Source organism: Mus musculus, chromosome 11 (assembly GCF_000001635.26).
Source record: "Mus musculus strain C57BL/6J chromosome 11, GRCm38.p6 C57BL/6J".
Lineage (NCBI taxonomy): Eukaryota > Metazoa > Chordata > Mammalia > Rodentia > Muridae > Mus > Mus musculus.
Genome location: NC_000077.6, coordinates 84,973,739 through 84,988,041, shown reverse-complemented (window position 1 = coordinate 84,988,041; position 14,303 = coordinate 84,973,739). Strand labels below are relative to the sequence as shown.

The following is a 14,303-nucleotide window of genomic DNA, read 5'->3' as shown; positions in this document are numbered from 1 at the left end:
TAGAGACATCAATGTACTCACATTAAATAAATAAATAAATAAATAAATAAATAAATAAATAAATCTTTTTTAAAAAAAAGGAAGAAAAGAAACCAAGATGGCCATGTAATTAGTATAATTTGAGTCAGAGATTCAAATAATCCTATATTAAGTGTTACTTGTTACTAAGGGATGTTTTTCTTTCTAAATAACTATTACAGGACCAGACCTGGTGACACATGCCTCTAACCTTACTACTTACAAATCTCAAGTTTAGGCCAGGGCTGGCGAGATGGCTCAGTGGGTAAGAGCACCCGACTGCTCTTCCGAAGGTCCAGAGTTCAAATCCCAGCAACCACATGGTGGCTTACAACCATCCCCAACAAGATCTGACTCCCTCTTCTAGAGTGTCTGAAGACAGCTACAGTGTACTTACATATAATCAATAAATAAATTTAAAAAAAAAAAAAAAAAAAAAAAAAAAGTTTAGGCCAACCTAGACTACATAGCAAGATAACTGTCTTTTTAAAAAGAAAATTTCACACAGATATTTGAAATAGAATTTATTTTTTGAAAAATTAGGTGATGGTAAACATTTTTTTCCTTACTACCTAGGTGGTCATCTTGCTTAGATCTTAGCACTGTGCCTTGGCTGGAGTACTGTTAATTACTAACACACCACCACTCTCTTCTTTCTTTAGTGCCATTCAGGAATTCTGGGTGGGGGCCATTACGTCACTTATGCCAAAAACCCAAACTGCAAGTGGTACTGTTACAATGACAGCAGCTGTAAGGTAAATATTCTAAATCTTTAAATGAAAGTTAGAAACAGAATGCCAACAATTTGGGGACATAGTTGAAATAATAGCCCTTCTAGTGAGCAGGAAATAGTGTCTGTATGAAGGAGGTCTCTACATAGATGCTGTTCAGCGTTAAGGAACCAGAGGTGATGGCAAAACTAGGGATGAACAGAAAATATGAACAGTGAACAAAAAAAAGGTGCTATATAATGAGAAATTGAATCTTTTAGGTTTGAGTTGGTCATGTCCTGTCATCTGGCTGTATGTCTCCCCATGCTGACCATAAAACCCAGGGCAGCACATGTTAGGAAAGCACTTATACTAAAGAACTCTGCAGTGCTGATTTTTTTTTTCAACCATTCGAATTTGATGAGGTTTGTTGGATGTGGTGGCTACCCCTTTGATGGAAGTGAAGGCAGGAGGATCAGGAGCTCAATCAAGGTCATGTTGAAGTCAGTGCCACCCCCCTCCCAAATAAATAAATAATTTGATGAGGTTTAGAGCATTCCTTAGCCTATGATTAGAATATTTTCAAAAAAAACCAAAGGTTGAAAATAATGAGATACATTTTTAGGGCAGGTGTGAGACAATTGATTCAAGACTAACTTAGAGTTGGCCTTCCTGATAGCATTGAGAGCCCACACAGGCCTGTTGTTAAAGGCATTTCTTGTCCTTTTAGGAGCTTCACCCTGATGAGATAGACACCGACTCTGCCTACATTCTTTTCTATGAGCAGCAGGGGATAGACTGTGCACAGTTTCTGCCAAAGACAGACGGCAAGAAGATGGCGGACACGAGCAGCATGGACGAAGACTTTGAGTCTGACTACAAGAAGTACTGTGTGCTACAGTAAAGCTACACTTGGGCTGCTACTGGGCTGCTGGGAAGGGAAGTGACTCCTTGTAGCTGGCATTTGGCAGAACCATCCCTGAAAAGCAAGCTACATGTAGTTATTTTATCCTGTGACCTGAAGCACAAAATAAAGTCCTAATTAAAATAGCAGTCAACTTTAAGAATAGTAATAATTTTGTTTTGAAGTCTCTTACAAGCTGTCTGGTAGAGAACTTTCAGGCAGATCCCACCATTAGCCTGTAAACAAGAGGGTTTGGCACCAATCACCTGGGACCAATTAAGAATTTAATTGTGCTTTCCAAATAATGAACAAACTTGTAGTGAGTATAGAGTTTACCAATAATCATAATAGGATACTAAGGATTTCCTTGGAATCAAAGTTAAAAACAACAACAAAAACCGTAATACCATAATGTTGTCTGGGGACAACATGATATGCTACCTCCTTTTTCCTGAAGTTTCATTCCGTTGTGTTACAAATGGAGAAAGCAAAACCATGCAGGAATGCAGATAGTTCTTATGGAATGGACACAAAGAGTTTTCAGTTTTTTGAATCATTTCCCCTATCTCTCTGTGTCTTTCTTGCTTTTTGTTCTTGTTGGTTTTGTGTTTGAAACAGTGATTGGTGGCAGAGGCATATGACGGTCAGTCTGAACCGAAGAGTCTCTGAAGACTATGTGCCTTCTACCCACACTCAGTTCTGAGAACCAGGAGAAAGGAAAGGCAGCCATGGTGTCCAGCTCAGATGGCCCTCCTGTAGAGGCGCACTGCTGGGTGTGGCAGCTGCCACAGGGTTTGCACCATAGGTCCCAAGCTGATGTTGCACACAGCTTCTAGGAAGGTAGGCGGCTGCGAAGCCAGACTGTTTCCTGTTAGTGGTGGGATTGTTTTCCCCTTTGTTTCTCGTTTTGCACTTTAAAAGAGAGAACACATGCAAACAACTGTGCTTGTACTTTAATGGCTCTAAGGGCTATAAATTAACTCCATTAGCGTGTAAAATTTAAAAACAAAAATACATCCAACATTAATAGTTTCTAAGAATTGTTTAAGAAACTCTGGGTTTAGCAAACTCTAGTTGTTTGCCTGTCTGTTCCTTACCAACTTTTTTTTTTGCACTGGTCATCAGAAGTTTCTTTGCTCACTTTTTTTTTTCTAACTATTCAAAACTGGAACAAAAGTATAAATGTTATTTATTTCTGGCAGCATTTTTCCCTGTGTTGTGTTTTAGTATATAGTTAAAAGAAATTTTCACCTATTTTTGGTCCATTAAAAATATTCATCAAGACCCTGGGAATTGATTCTGGTTTGTTGTCAGATCCTCTTACCCCCTCGTCATGGGTAGTAAATACCAATGTAGTCAGTGTTCGTGTTGTGATAGCTGAGATCAGTAACCGCCTAGTTCTCGGCACAGTTGGAGCAGTTGTCTTAAACAACTGCCTAGGTTGACCCCCTTCCCAGAAGAGTGAGTATACTTGCAAGGAAGGAGTGGCCTAAAGGAGTGATGCATATGTCATAGATTCAAGGTTTTCAGTGTATGAAGTCATCCAGCCCTGCCTGGACAAGTTCCATGAGAAAGTAGATTTTCAGTAATTTCCTTACAGATGTTTTAGTTGAACAGGTAGCACAATCTACTAATGTTGTTTGATCTGTGTTTGTTATATTGGTTGTAATTAATTTTTTAATTCAAGAACTAGCAGAAAATTTATTAAATTAACTATTAACGACATTCACCTTGTAAATTTCTGTATAAAACTTGTTGACAATGCACTGACTTTAGGAAGACATTAATGTACATAGAGTGTAAATAAGATAGTGTTGATGTACTGAAATATGAACTGTATAAAAGTATTGGTCATTGTATATGGCGTGTACCTGTTTATCTGTAACTATTACCCAAACAAATTAAATACTGCAGATGTCCAATGTGGTTTTTCCTTGTACAAGTAAACACAAAAAGTCTGTTTCTTCAGCCTTTCTCTTTGTGATCCTGTTTTATTTCTTCTGTGTGCATAATATCAGTCCTATTTACAAAGAGGATGTTTCACTTTAGAGGGGATAGAAACTGTTGAGGTAGAAGGATGAACCTGCAGTGACCGGGTGAATGTTACTTAAATTTGGCTCACATTCACAGGGTATGGTGCTGGTATAAACTGAAAATTCACGAAAGAGATGGTTTTCATACTAATCAAGATATAAGATGAGGGGCCGGGCATGGTGGCTCACGCCTTTAATCCCAGCACTTGGGAGGCAGAGGCAGGCGAATTTCTGAGTTCGAGGCCAGCCTGGTCTACAAAGTGAGTTCCAGGACAGCCAGGGCTATACAGAGAAACCCTGTCTCGAAAAAAGAAACAAACAAACAAAATATATAAGATGAAGAAACTTCCATTTCTATAATACTTTGAAATGGACCTAATTATAGGGACAAGGGGTTAGAGCACTAAGAAACTAGAAATGTACCTGGTTGCTTTTTCTTAAGATTTCTTTTAATGCTGGTCATGGTGGCACATGCTTTTAGTCCCAGCATTGAGGAAGCAGAGGCAGGCAGATCTTTGTGAATTCAAGGCCAGCTTGATCTACACAAAGCAAGTTCTAGGGCATCCATGTCTACACAGAAAAACTGTCTTGAAACCCTCCCAAATAATTACTTTGTTTTGTTTTGTTTATGTGTCTGTCTGAGATGTGTATGGTTGTCCAAGGGAGCCAGAAAAGGCCGTTGATTTCCCTGGAGTGGAGGTTGATGAGCCTCTGAGAGATACTGGAAACCAAGCCCCAGTCCCTCTAAAACAGCAGCAAATGCTTTACACTGAGTCAACATTCCAGCACCATAAAACTTATTTTATATTTAATTATGTATACTGGTGTGTGTATATGAGATATGCCATGTTTGAATGTAGGTACCCATGGAGTTGAGAAGAGGTCATGGGATGCCTGAAGCTGAGTTACAGTGGTTGTGAGCTACCTCTTGTGGGTGCTGGGAACCAAAGGTGGGTCTTCTGCAAGAGCAGCAAGCAGTAGCCTTCTCTGTAGCACCACTGTTGTCTTTCTAAGAACTCTCCAAAGACACTTTGGCATTTTTACTAACAATGAAGAGCTAGAGCTGTCAATTACCCTGTAGTAATTTTGTTCCTACAGTAATTTTATTTACCTCAAAAATTAGATATTTACCTCAAATATCTAATAAATACTCAAGTTTACAGGAAGTGAAATACATAAATTTCATGTAAGTACTCAGTGAAAAAAGCCTGTCCTCATGATGTGTGGTCCTGTTTTGCAGGGGGGGAGGGGTTGGGTTTTTTTGTTGTTTTGCTTTTGTTTTTTAAGCCTTAACTATATTGGTACTAAGAAAATTTAATGACTCTCAGCTCGCATTCTTCAGAAATAAGCATACATATTAAACATACAAGTGAACTATTGAATCAGTAGCAACTGCACTTGAAAGAGCAAACAGGAAGTAGATCCCAAAAAGCCCTAAAAATGAGCACAGCTTTTCAAGTACCAGTCTGCATTCCCAGCTTTAAAGGCCTTGAGGAACCAGTGAGTGCAGCAAGCTCTGGTTCCTTCTGAGCATCCTCATTTAGAGGGCCTCTGGCTCCAAGGACTCTCTCCACCACTTGGTGGTATTACTTAATTTTTTTTTCTTCCTTGCAGCCTCCTTGAATTGGAGCAAGTAGTTGACTTGTCATGTTGTTTCTGACTACTTTTTAAACATTACGTAATTTATTATTGGGCCAGGATGTACACATGTGAAAATCAGAGTAGAGTTTGCAAGATTTGTTTTTTTCCTTTGGCCCTGTGGGTCCAAGGGGGATCGAACTTAATTAAAGCTTGGTGGCAAGGGTTTTTACTGAACCACTTGCCAGTCTCTACCCACTCCCCATCTCACCACTGCCCAGCTACTTTTAAAGGTTGAGTATAGGAGCCCCCTGGAATGAGCCAGGATGCAGAGCTTGAGAAACAGTGATCTCAGTGTTACCTGATAATGTACCAGTGGGTTCCTTAACGTTTATACCATAAAGTCAGAAATGCCATTCCTCTGTAGTCAGAGACCTGACCAGGGCAAATCAACTAAAAGAAGCCATCCTTAGGTCCATTTGCCTCCAGCAAATGGAGGATGTACAGGAGACAAATTCAGACCTGTAGAAATCAGGTCAGCAGATGAGGAACGGGTCTGGCCATGGTTGAGGTGAGAAGCAATAGAACCTAAAATTATTGGGGGGGGGGGGTAACGCCACCTGATTGTTTTAGAAGAACGTGGGTTTAAAAAAAAAAAATAAGAAATTAGCCGGGCGGTGGTGGTGCACGCCTTTAATCCCAGCACTTGGGAGGCAGAGGCAGGCAGATTTCTGAGTTCAAGGCCAGCCTGGTCTACAAAGTGAGTTCCAGGACAGCCAGGGCTATACAGAGAAACCCTGTCTCGAAAAAAAATATCAGAAATCCAGACTAATGTAAAATAATTCCATTTAGAAATTAAAAGCAAGGAAACCAATGGGCTAGAGAGATGGTTCAGCAGTTAAGAGCACTGAGTCTTCCAGAGGTCCTGAGTTCAGTTCCCAGCAACCACATGGTGGCTCACAACCATCTGTAATGAGATCCAATGTCCTCTTCTGGTGTGTCTGAAGATAGCTACAGTGTAGTCACATATATAAATAAGTAAATCTTAAAAAGGCAGGCGGGATAGCCAGTAATCCCAGCAAAATTGAGGCTAACCTGGGCTATATATAGCAAGTTCTGTGACAGCCTGGGCTCTATAGGGAGTGCCAGCTCTTAAAATTGCAAATTAAGCAAGGAGAGACTTCTTGTTGGAGATAAGGAATGGAGTAGGGTACATACTTGTCCTCAGAGGCTGCTGAAGCCCCAGGTTCAGTGCTGGATTGCTGTGAAAAGCAGAGGTGTGGAACTCCTGGCCATGCTCTTATGGACAGGTCACTTCCCTCTGCACTTCAGGTCCCCTTGGGAGTAATTATGACGTTGATGGGAGTAAGTATGACAGCATCAGAACTGGATCCTTTCTTCTACATAATAATTGCTAAGGCAAGCTCAGGATGGGATTGCTCAGGTTGATGTCCGAGTGGAAAGTAGGTACTGCCTGAACATGGGATCAAATGTCATTCATTAAAGCACCTTTCACCCCCTAAGTGTGCAAGAAACCCAGGGTGCAGGACTGCAGCAACCTTTGAGGTGCTAGCTCCCAGCGTTGGAGTGGCTTCCTGCAAGAGACTTATGAAGCTCTAAAGCAAGGCCTAGGAAACACCTCGGTGGCTCAGTGGGCTTTGCAGAGGCCATTTTGCTTTTCCAGTTGTGGGCAAGAGAGGAAGAACAACCAGGGAGAAACCATCCCTGAATGAGACAATGCAGAATCCTTAGCAACCAGCACAATGTTGTTGCTTAAGGCCAGATAAAGCTCTTACTGTGGAGATGCAGGTAGTGCCTGGAGCAGCCTGCTGCCTGGCAGCTGTCCTAGGGACAGGGCACCTGTAAATAACCAGCCCACGACCTGTGTCCTTAAACTGTGCCAGCTGGAGAAAGTCCCTGCTGCCACTCCTTGTTTGCATAGCTCGCTGCAGCTTGGAATTACAAATCAACATCATCTCATTTTTTAAAAGAACAAACTTTGGGCCTTGAAGGTAGTCCTGAGCCTAGACCTGGGTGGAAGTGTGCTACTTAGTTTTTTGTCCATTTAACACTAGCTAAAAACATCTGGGGGAAAGGATGACCCAATTGAGAATATGCCACCAGCAGACTGGCCTGTAGGCATGTCTAATGGTTGGTTAATGCAGAAGGACCCAATCCACTGTGAGCAGTGCCAACTCTTGAGAAAATGGTCCTGGGTTATTATCAAAATGTGCTGGGCAGTGATGGTGCACACCTTTAATCCCAGCACTTGGGAGGCAGAGGCAGGCAGATTTCTGAGTTCGAGGCCAGCCTGGTCTACAGAGTGAGTTCCAGGACAGCCAGGGCTACACAGAGAAACCCTGTCTTGTGAGGAAAAAAAAGCAAAACGTATGAGTCTTAGAAAGCAAACCAGTAAGCATGATCTATGCTATGCTTGAGTTCCTTCCCTGGCTTCTCTTGACGATAGACTGTAAAGTGTACGCTGAAATACACTCTCAGCCCTTTCTTCCCCCACGTTGAATTAGTCAGCATTTTATCACAACAAAGAACTCAACTAAGATGGGAAGAAAAGTTGGAAAGCCACTTAAATCTCAAATGATGTTTTTGTTCTATTTTTGTTGTTTTCGTTGTTTTGTTTTGAAATAAAATCACTTTTATCCCAGGGTAGATTCAAACTAACTATGTAACCAAGGATTGCCTTGAACTCCTGGTTCTGTTCCACCTTCAGAATGCTGGGATTCCAAGCAGACACCACCATGTCTGGATTGTACAGTGCTAAGGTTCAGGGCTTCCGTGCATGCTAGGCAAGCACTCTACCCACTAAACTACATCCCCAGGCCCTATTTAGAAGATCTGTTTGCGTATGCTATGTGTGTTCCACTGGTTACTGAACAACTCTCAACATGCATAGCTCTGTGAGGGGTGAACTTCATCCCTTTTTATGGATGAATTGGAGACTAGGTGTGGTTAAATCACCTGCCCAAGATGTTGGTGTCCCACTGGTAGAGTGTTTCTGAGCTGGATGCAAACCAAGATTCGAGGAGGAGACAGAATGGAATCAAACCCAGTTGCTGCTTTGTACCCCATTCCTGGGAAAATGGTCGACCTACAATGAGTTTCTGTAGCTTCCTCTTTGACAAGGTCACTAAGCCCTTGACTACTTCACAGTACAGTGATAACACAATGAACAAGTCAGTTGCACTTGTGCAAATACAGCATTGCAGCATCAGGAGAGGAAGTGGCTATCCTAATAGCAAAGCCTCCCCCAGTTCCTGGAAGATGACAAGGCCTCAGATCCAGGAAGTCTGCAGTGGCTCCTGAGGGACACTTAACATCTTAGGTTTGTTCCTTGCCTGAGGTGGCCCAGGGACCTCAGGAAGTAGATAGAAGAAGAAAGAGGGGAGTAGAGGGGGAGATGGGACCAGGAAAAGAAAAGGACTCTGGCTAGGGTAAAAGTCACTTGTTCCCAGCTGCATTCTGGAGCACCTGTGACAGAAGTCATCTAGGAAAGGCAAGCACGTGAGTTTCCTGGAGATGGCCCACCATTTGGCATGGCTGTGATGGACGCACCCTGGAGAGGCACAGCCCCAGAGACTTTGCCCCAGGATTGCTCTCACTGCTGATATGCCTTTCCTGTCACTGTTACACAGCCTGATGATTCCTGGGCATCAGTCCACCCCATTGGGTAAATTTCCTGCAGATCAACATGAAGATGAACTTTGATGAATTAATGCTGTTTAGATGAATTAATGACTTAATAGAATTCCTAATTTGATTCAAATAATTTTAGGAAGAAAGTTTAAGGAGATGGTTTTAGTTGTTCTGCCAGAAAGATGTAGTACAGTTAGAATCAAGAATAGGATGAAGCCGGCGTGGTGGCGCACGCCTTTAATCCCAGCACTTGGGAAGCAGAGGCAGGTGGATTTCTGAGTTCAAGGCCAGCCTGGTCTACAGAGTGAGTTCCAGGACAGCCAGAGCTACACAGAGAAACCCTGTCTCGAAAAACAAAATAAAACAACAACAAAAAGATTATAATGTGCCCCCACCTCATAGAATAGTAAGTAAAGGCCTAACAATAAGGAATACAGTGAGCTTTCATAAATGCACTAAGAGAAATAGGCTTGGGACAGATTTGTGATCAAGGAAAAACATTCATTCTAGGTCAGGTCCAAGGATGAGGCCACAGGTGTGCACTGTGATAAAGCAAGGCCATGTGAAACTTGCTTTGAACTTATAATGAAAATGAAACATTGCTTTGAACTTACTATTGATACCCTTCAGTAACTCTCTGTAACATTGTATCTGTGAGGTGATTTTTATAAAGAATTTTTAAGAAAGTAAAAAAAGGCTGAGAGAAAATAAAGTGTGACTATTGGGGCTCTTCAGATTCACCAAATGTATGTCTGTCTGTTTGTATGTATGTATGTACATATATACAGATGTATGAGCATACATGCAGTGCTCAAAGAGGCCAGAAGAGGGCAACCCTGGAACTGGAGTTGCACACGGTTGTGAATCACCATGTCAGTCCTCTCCTAGGAAGGACATCCAGGTCCTCTGTAAGAGCAGCCAGTGCTCATCTATCTGCTTTGTCCCCTGAGAGGTGTCAGTTTTGGATGGAGGTCTACCATTTCTAGCATCATCACCAGGGAAAGGGAAGCACCAGGTATGGTAAAGCACCGGTCTTTAATCCCAGTACTTGGGAGGCAGAGACAGATAGATCTCTGTCTCTTTGAGGCAAGCCTACTTTACAAAGTGAGACCCTATCTTCTTAAAAAAAAAATTTTTTTAAAAAAGGAAAGAAGAGAAAGCTAAAATTGGGCTCAATACCATACAGAAGAGGCACTTCTGGCTCTTCCTATGGAACTCAGCAGTTAGCATCAAAAATCTGCAGGCAGTTGGGGAGTTAGCCTGGTGTGTGCTGGCCTGCCGTGATAGCCGGATGGACATATGGTATTTGTGTTAAAGCCCAGGCTGCTGGGGATCAACCTCTGGGGACAAGGGGTCCAACTCAATTGTTCTCCCTCCCTTCTCAGGGAGGGCCAGGAAGGAAAGGAAGGAGAAGCTATTGTCCTCAGTGGGTTAAGCATCATCAGGTAGCCTGGCTGGCATGGGGCCAGTGGGAACGCTTTGATAGGCACTCTGATATCCTTTAAGGTTCACTCAAACCCCTGTCTTCCCCATGCTGCCTCTTAGACTGCTGTAAATCTCTGATAAGACACTATCAGGTGTGCAAAAGGCTAGCACTGATACCACACACTACCATGCAGGGTTTCACTGTATAGCTATGGCTCTCCTGAAACTTACTCTGTAGACCAGAATGGCTTCAAACTCACATAGATCTGCTTCCCTTTGCCTCTCAAGCACATGTGCCACTACACTTGGCACACATGGTGTTCATACATGCTAATAAAACAGTCACACACATAAAATATAAATTATTATTATTATTATTTAAAGCAGAAAATGACCAATCAGGACTAATTTGGTGTCTAGGGAAGTAGCCAGTATCAATTTTTTTTAATATTAATATTTATTATATGTAAATACACTGTAGCTGTCTTCAGACACTCCAGAAAAAGGAGTCAGATCTCATTACAGATGGTTGTGAGCCACCATGTGGTTACTGGGATTTGAACTCTGGACCTTTGGAAGAGCAGTCGGGTGCTTTTACCCACTGAGCCATCTCTCCAGCCCAGCCAGTATCAATTTGAAGAAAACTCTAAACTCCTTGTGTGACTTGGGAAGAAATGTTAAAAATCAGCCTGCTGCACTGCCTGACTAGTATCCTTAGCACCCATCTGGAAGGACAGCACAGGCTCTGTGCCTGCAGAGTCTTGAGACATCTCATCCACAGTTCGTTTGCATTGGTCCTGGGCTCATCTATTCTCACCAAACTCCAAACATTGGCATCTGCTGTCATACTCCCTCTCTGCTGCAGATGTTATCCCCGCTACCGTGAATCCTACCCATACCTTCTGCAAACTCCCACCCCCCTCTAATCACTGAAGGCAGCCCCCAGGACATATCTCATACACACTCTTTTTCTAATATTTAATTTTATTATTTTATGTATATGAGTGCTTCACCTGCATGTACACATCTGCACCACATATGTACCTGGAACCCAAGGAGGTGGTGAGCCTCCACATGGGTGCTGCAAATTAAACCTAGGTCCTTTGCAAGAACAAGTGCTCTTAACCACTGAGCCAACTCTCCAGCTCCTCAAACACACTCTGAAAGTAGTTCTATCCGTTGCCATGTAGTGTCTACTGCGCATGCCTGCTTCATCTTCAGGGTGCTCCCTAACTAAAAACACTATTACTGGCCCCTCAACACCTCACAGACTGGGCACCTCCTACTTCATTGCAGTGTTCCCAAAGGCAAAGCTGCTGTCCCCACATGTTACTGTCTTAATGAAATCACTGTTTTGTGAGTATCTTTCTGATTCTTGCTACTGTAATGAAATGCCTGAGTCAAACTGCTTTAAAAAGCAGAGGTTTATTTACACTATTGGTTCTAGACATACATAAATTACATAGATATACATAGATTACATAGACATACATAGATTACATAGACATACATAGATTACATAGACATACATAGATTAAAGGGATGGCAGAATTGGTACTGAGTCTGTGTATGGGGGGGGGTCTGGTTTTGGTTTCTCTTTTCTCTTATAAATCTCTCATTATTTAGTTATGGGGAGATTTCACCCTGATAACCTTATCTACTCCTAATCACCTTTCTTTTCTTTCTTTCTTTTTTTTTTTTAAAGATTTATTTATTTATTACACCCCAGAAGAGGGCACCAGATCTCATTACAGATGGTTGTGAGCCACCATGTGGTTGCTGGAGTTTGAACTCAGGACCTTCAGAAGAGCAGCGAATGCTCTTTTTTTTTTTTTAAAGATTTATTTATTATATATAAGTACACTGTAGCTGTCTTCAGACACACCAGAAGAGGGAGGCAGATCTTGTTACGGATGGTTGTGAGCCACCATGTGGTTGCTGGGATTTGAACTCTGGACCGTCAGAAGAGCAGTCGGGTGCTCTTACCCACTGAGCCATTTCACCAGCCCGAATGCTCTTAACCACTGAGCCATCTCTCCATCTCTCCAGCTCCCACTAATCACCTTTCAAAAGCCCCAACTTTTTACAATGTGTTGTCTAACTTGGGAGGGTGCATGTGGCTGCACATAAACATGCATGTATCTATGTAGAGACCACTGGCCCAGAGCTCACCAATTAGGCTAGAATGGTTGGCTAGTGAGCCCTCAGAGATCCTCTTGTCTCTGCCTCCCAGCAGTGGAATTACAAAAACACATCACCATGGCTGCCAATCTTATGTGGGTGCTGGGACTGAATTCAGATCCTCCTACATGGTGATCCCTTTACTAGCTGAACTATCTTTCTGGTCCCACCAATGTCCTACTTCTTATTTAATTGATTAACTTATTAGTAGGTGAGGGAGGGAATACACAGCACGGGGATAGAGTTTCAGGGGTCAGCTCTCTGCTGTCTTGTTGAGGCAGGATCTCTCTTGGTGTGTCTGCTCCTACAGAATACTATTCTTTCTCTTCTGAGTTCACTGTAGGAGCACTGGGATTACAGATGTATGCCACCATATCAGGCCTTTATGTAGGTTCTGGGGATCGAACTTGGGTCGTCAGGCTAGCACAGCAAGCAATACCTGCTTAACCCCAGTAGCCCCACTCCTAAACACAGAGACAGACTGTTTCTGCCATGCCTTTAATGTTACTGCCTCACATGTGAACCCTTTCAGAACACACCAAACTCCTATCCAAACTCCAGCACCCCATGCTGGTTTCATCTGCCTCAGAACTCCAACGTGAATCCAAGAGAAAAACAGGACTTCACACCTCTCCTCTGCAGTTCAGAAGTTTGATTCAGACCCTTGTCACATCCAAACCTATTTCCTCATGGGAGTGTCCCGAGAAGCCGGAAGCAGTCTCAATACAAGTCCATCCTATTCCACATCGGGCAGTTCCTCCTGTCACCTAACTCATGCCAGAATGTGGGTGGGCAGCTTAAGGGACATCGAAACTCCACTTTGACCAGCAGCCAGACACAGAGAGCAGAACACATTACCAAAGCCTCCCGGAGCACAATGATCGCATAGCAGATTCCCTGAGGACACAGAGAGCAGAAGCACTGAAGATCAAACATCTCCTATGCCCAGGCACCATGTGTGGAAACAGGTGTTCAAACTGTAGTACGACCCAGTTGATTATGTCTGCCACTGAGGGCAAGACAGCATAAATAGGCCTTAGAAAGCCAGGCTTATCCCAGGATTTCCCAGTGAGCAAGGTAAATATTTGGTTCCAGCCCCAGAATGATGTCTGATAATCCCGTTCCCTCCTGTCAGTTCTCCCTCATTCACCCATCCTGCAAGCTCTGTTGTGCCTGCCCTGCTCTGTGTGGTCGGTGTTGACCTAGTCAGTGACACTCGCATGCTTGTGAGTGATCCTTCCCTCGGGGTGGGAGGAACAGAGAACAGAAATCAACATAAAGTGGAGCTCCTGCCGGGTCTGAGCTGCTGTGCAGGGTTGAGACAGAGCAGAGCATTCAGCTCTGGGTGGGCAACGTGTCCTGGCCTGGTGGTCCCTATGGTCCCCTTTCTCGCTAAGTGGTACTCCCAGAAGGAACTCTCAGGCCAGCAGCAGTTTGAGGGGAGCAGCCCAGCAGGGACTGTGGGCTTTGTAGATCTGTGCTGAGCTACTAGCTTACTCATTATCCAGCCAAGGAGGTGCCCCTTTGCTTCTCCAAGAGCCTGTTTTCTCTGAAAGTGTGTTCTATAGCTCAGATCAGCAGCATCTCCCACAGGCTTAACATTTGAATGATGGCTCTCCAGCTTGCAGCGCCTTGCAGTGCCTTTTAGGATGCTGTGGAGCCTTTTCGAGGTGGGGCATGGCTCGTGGAAGCCCCTGGAGCCCAGCCTTTGAAGGTAATACCCGTCCCAGGTTCCAAGTAGGTCTTGCTTCCCAATTGGTCCCACCCATGGCCACACAGAGAAGGAGCTACAGACGGAAACTC

The 14,303-nt window shown here is 43.3% G+C and overlaps 1 protein-coding gene across 4 annotated transcripts in view; it reads left to right on the top strand.

Annotated features, from left to right (window-relative positions):
* Positions 1-3,605, top strand: part of Usp32 (ubiquitin specific peptidase 32) — a 155,845-nt gene extending 152,240 nt beyond the window's left edge. For 3 of the 4 annotated variants that reach the window (XM_030245970.1, XM_030245969.1, XM_011248990.1), the window contains exons 33-34: positions 681-773; positions 1,459-3,605. In XM_030245970.1, coding sequence (XP_030101830.1) covers positions 681-773; positions 1,459-1,632 — 267 coding nt within the window. In that variant the 3' untranslated portion in view covers positions 1,633-3,605. The remainder of the gene's footprint in view (positions 1-680; positions 774-1,458) is intronic. The other variant, NM_001029934.1, reaches the window with a different exon arrangement.
* The last annotated feature ends 10,698 nt before the right edge of the window (positions 3,606-14,303 follow it).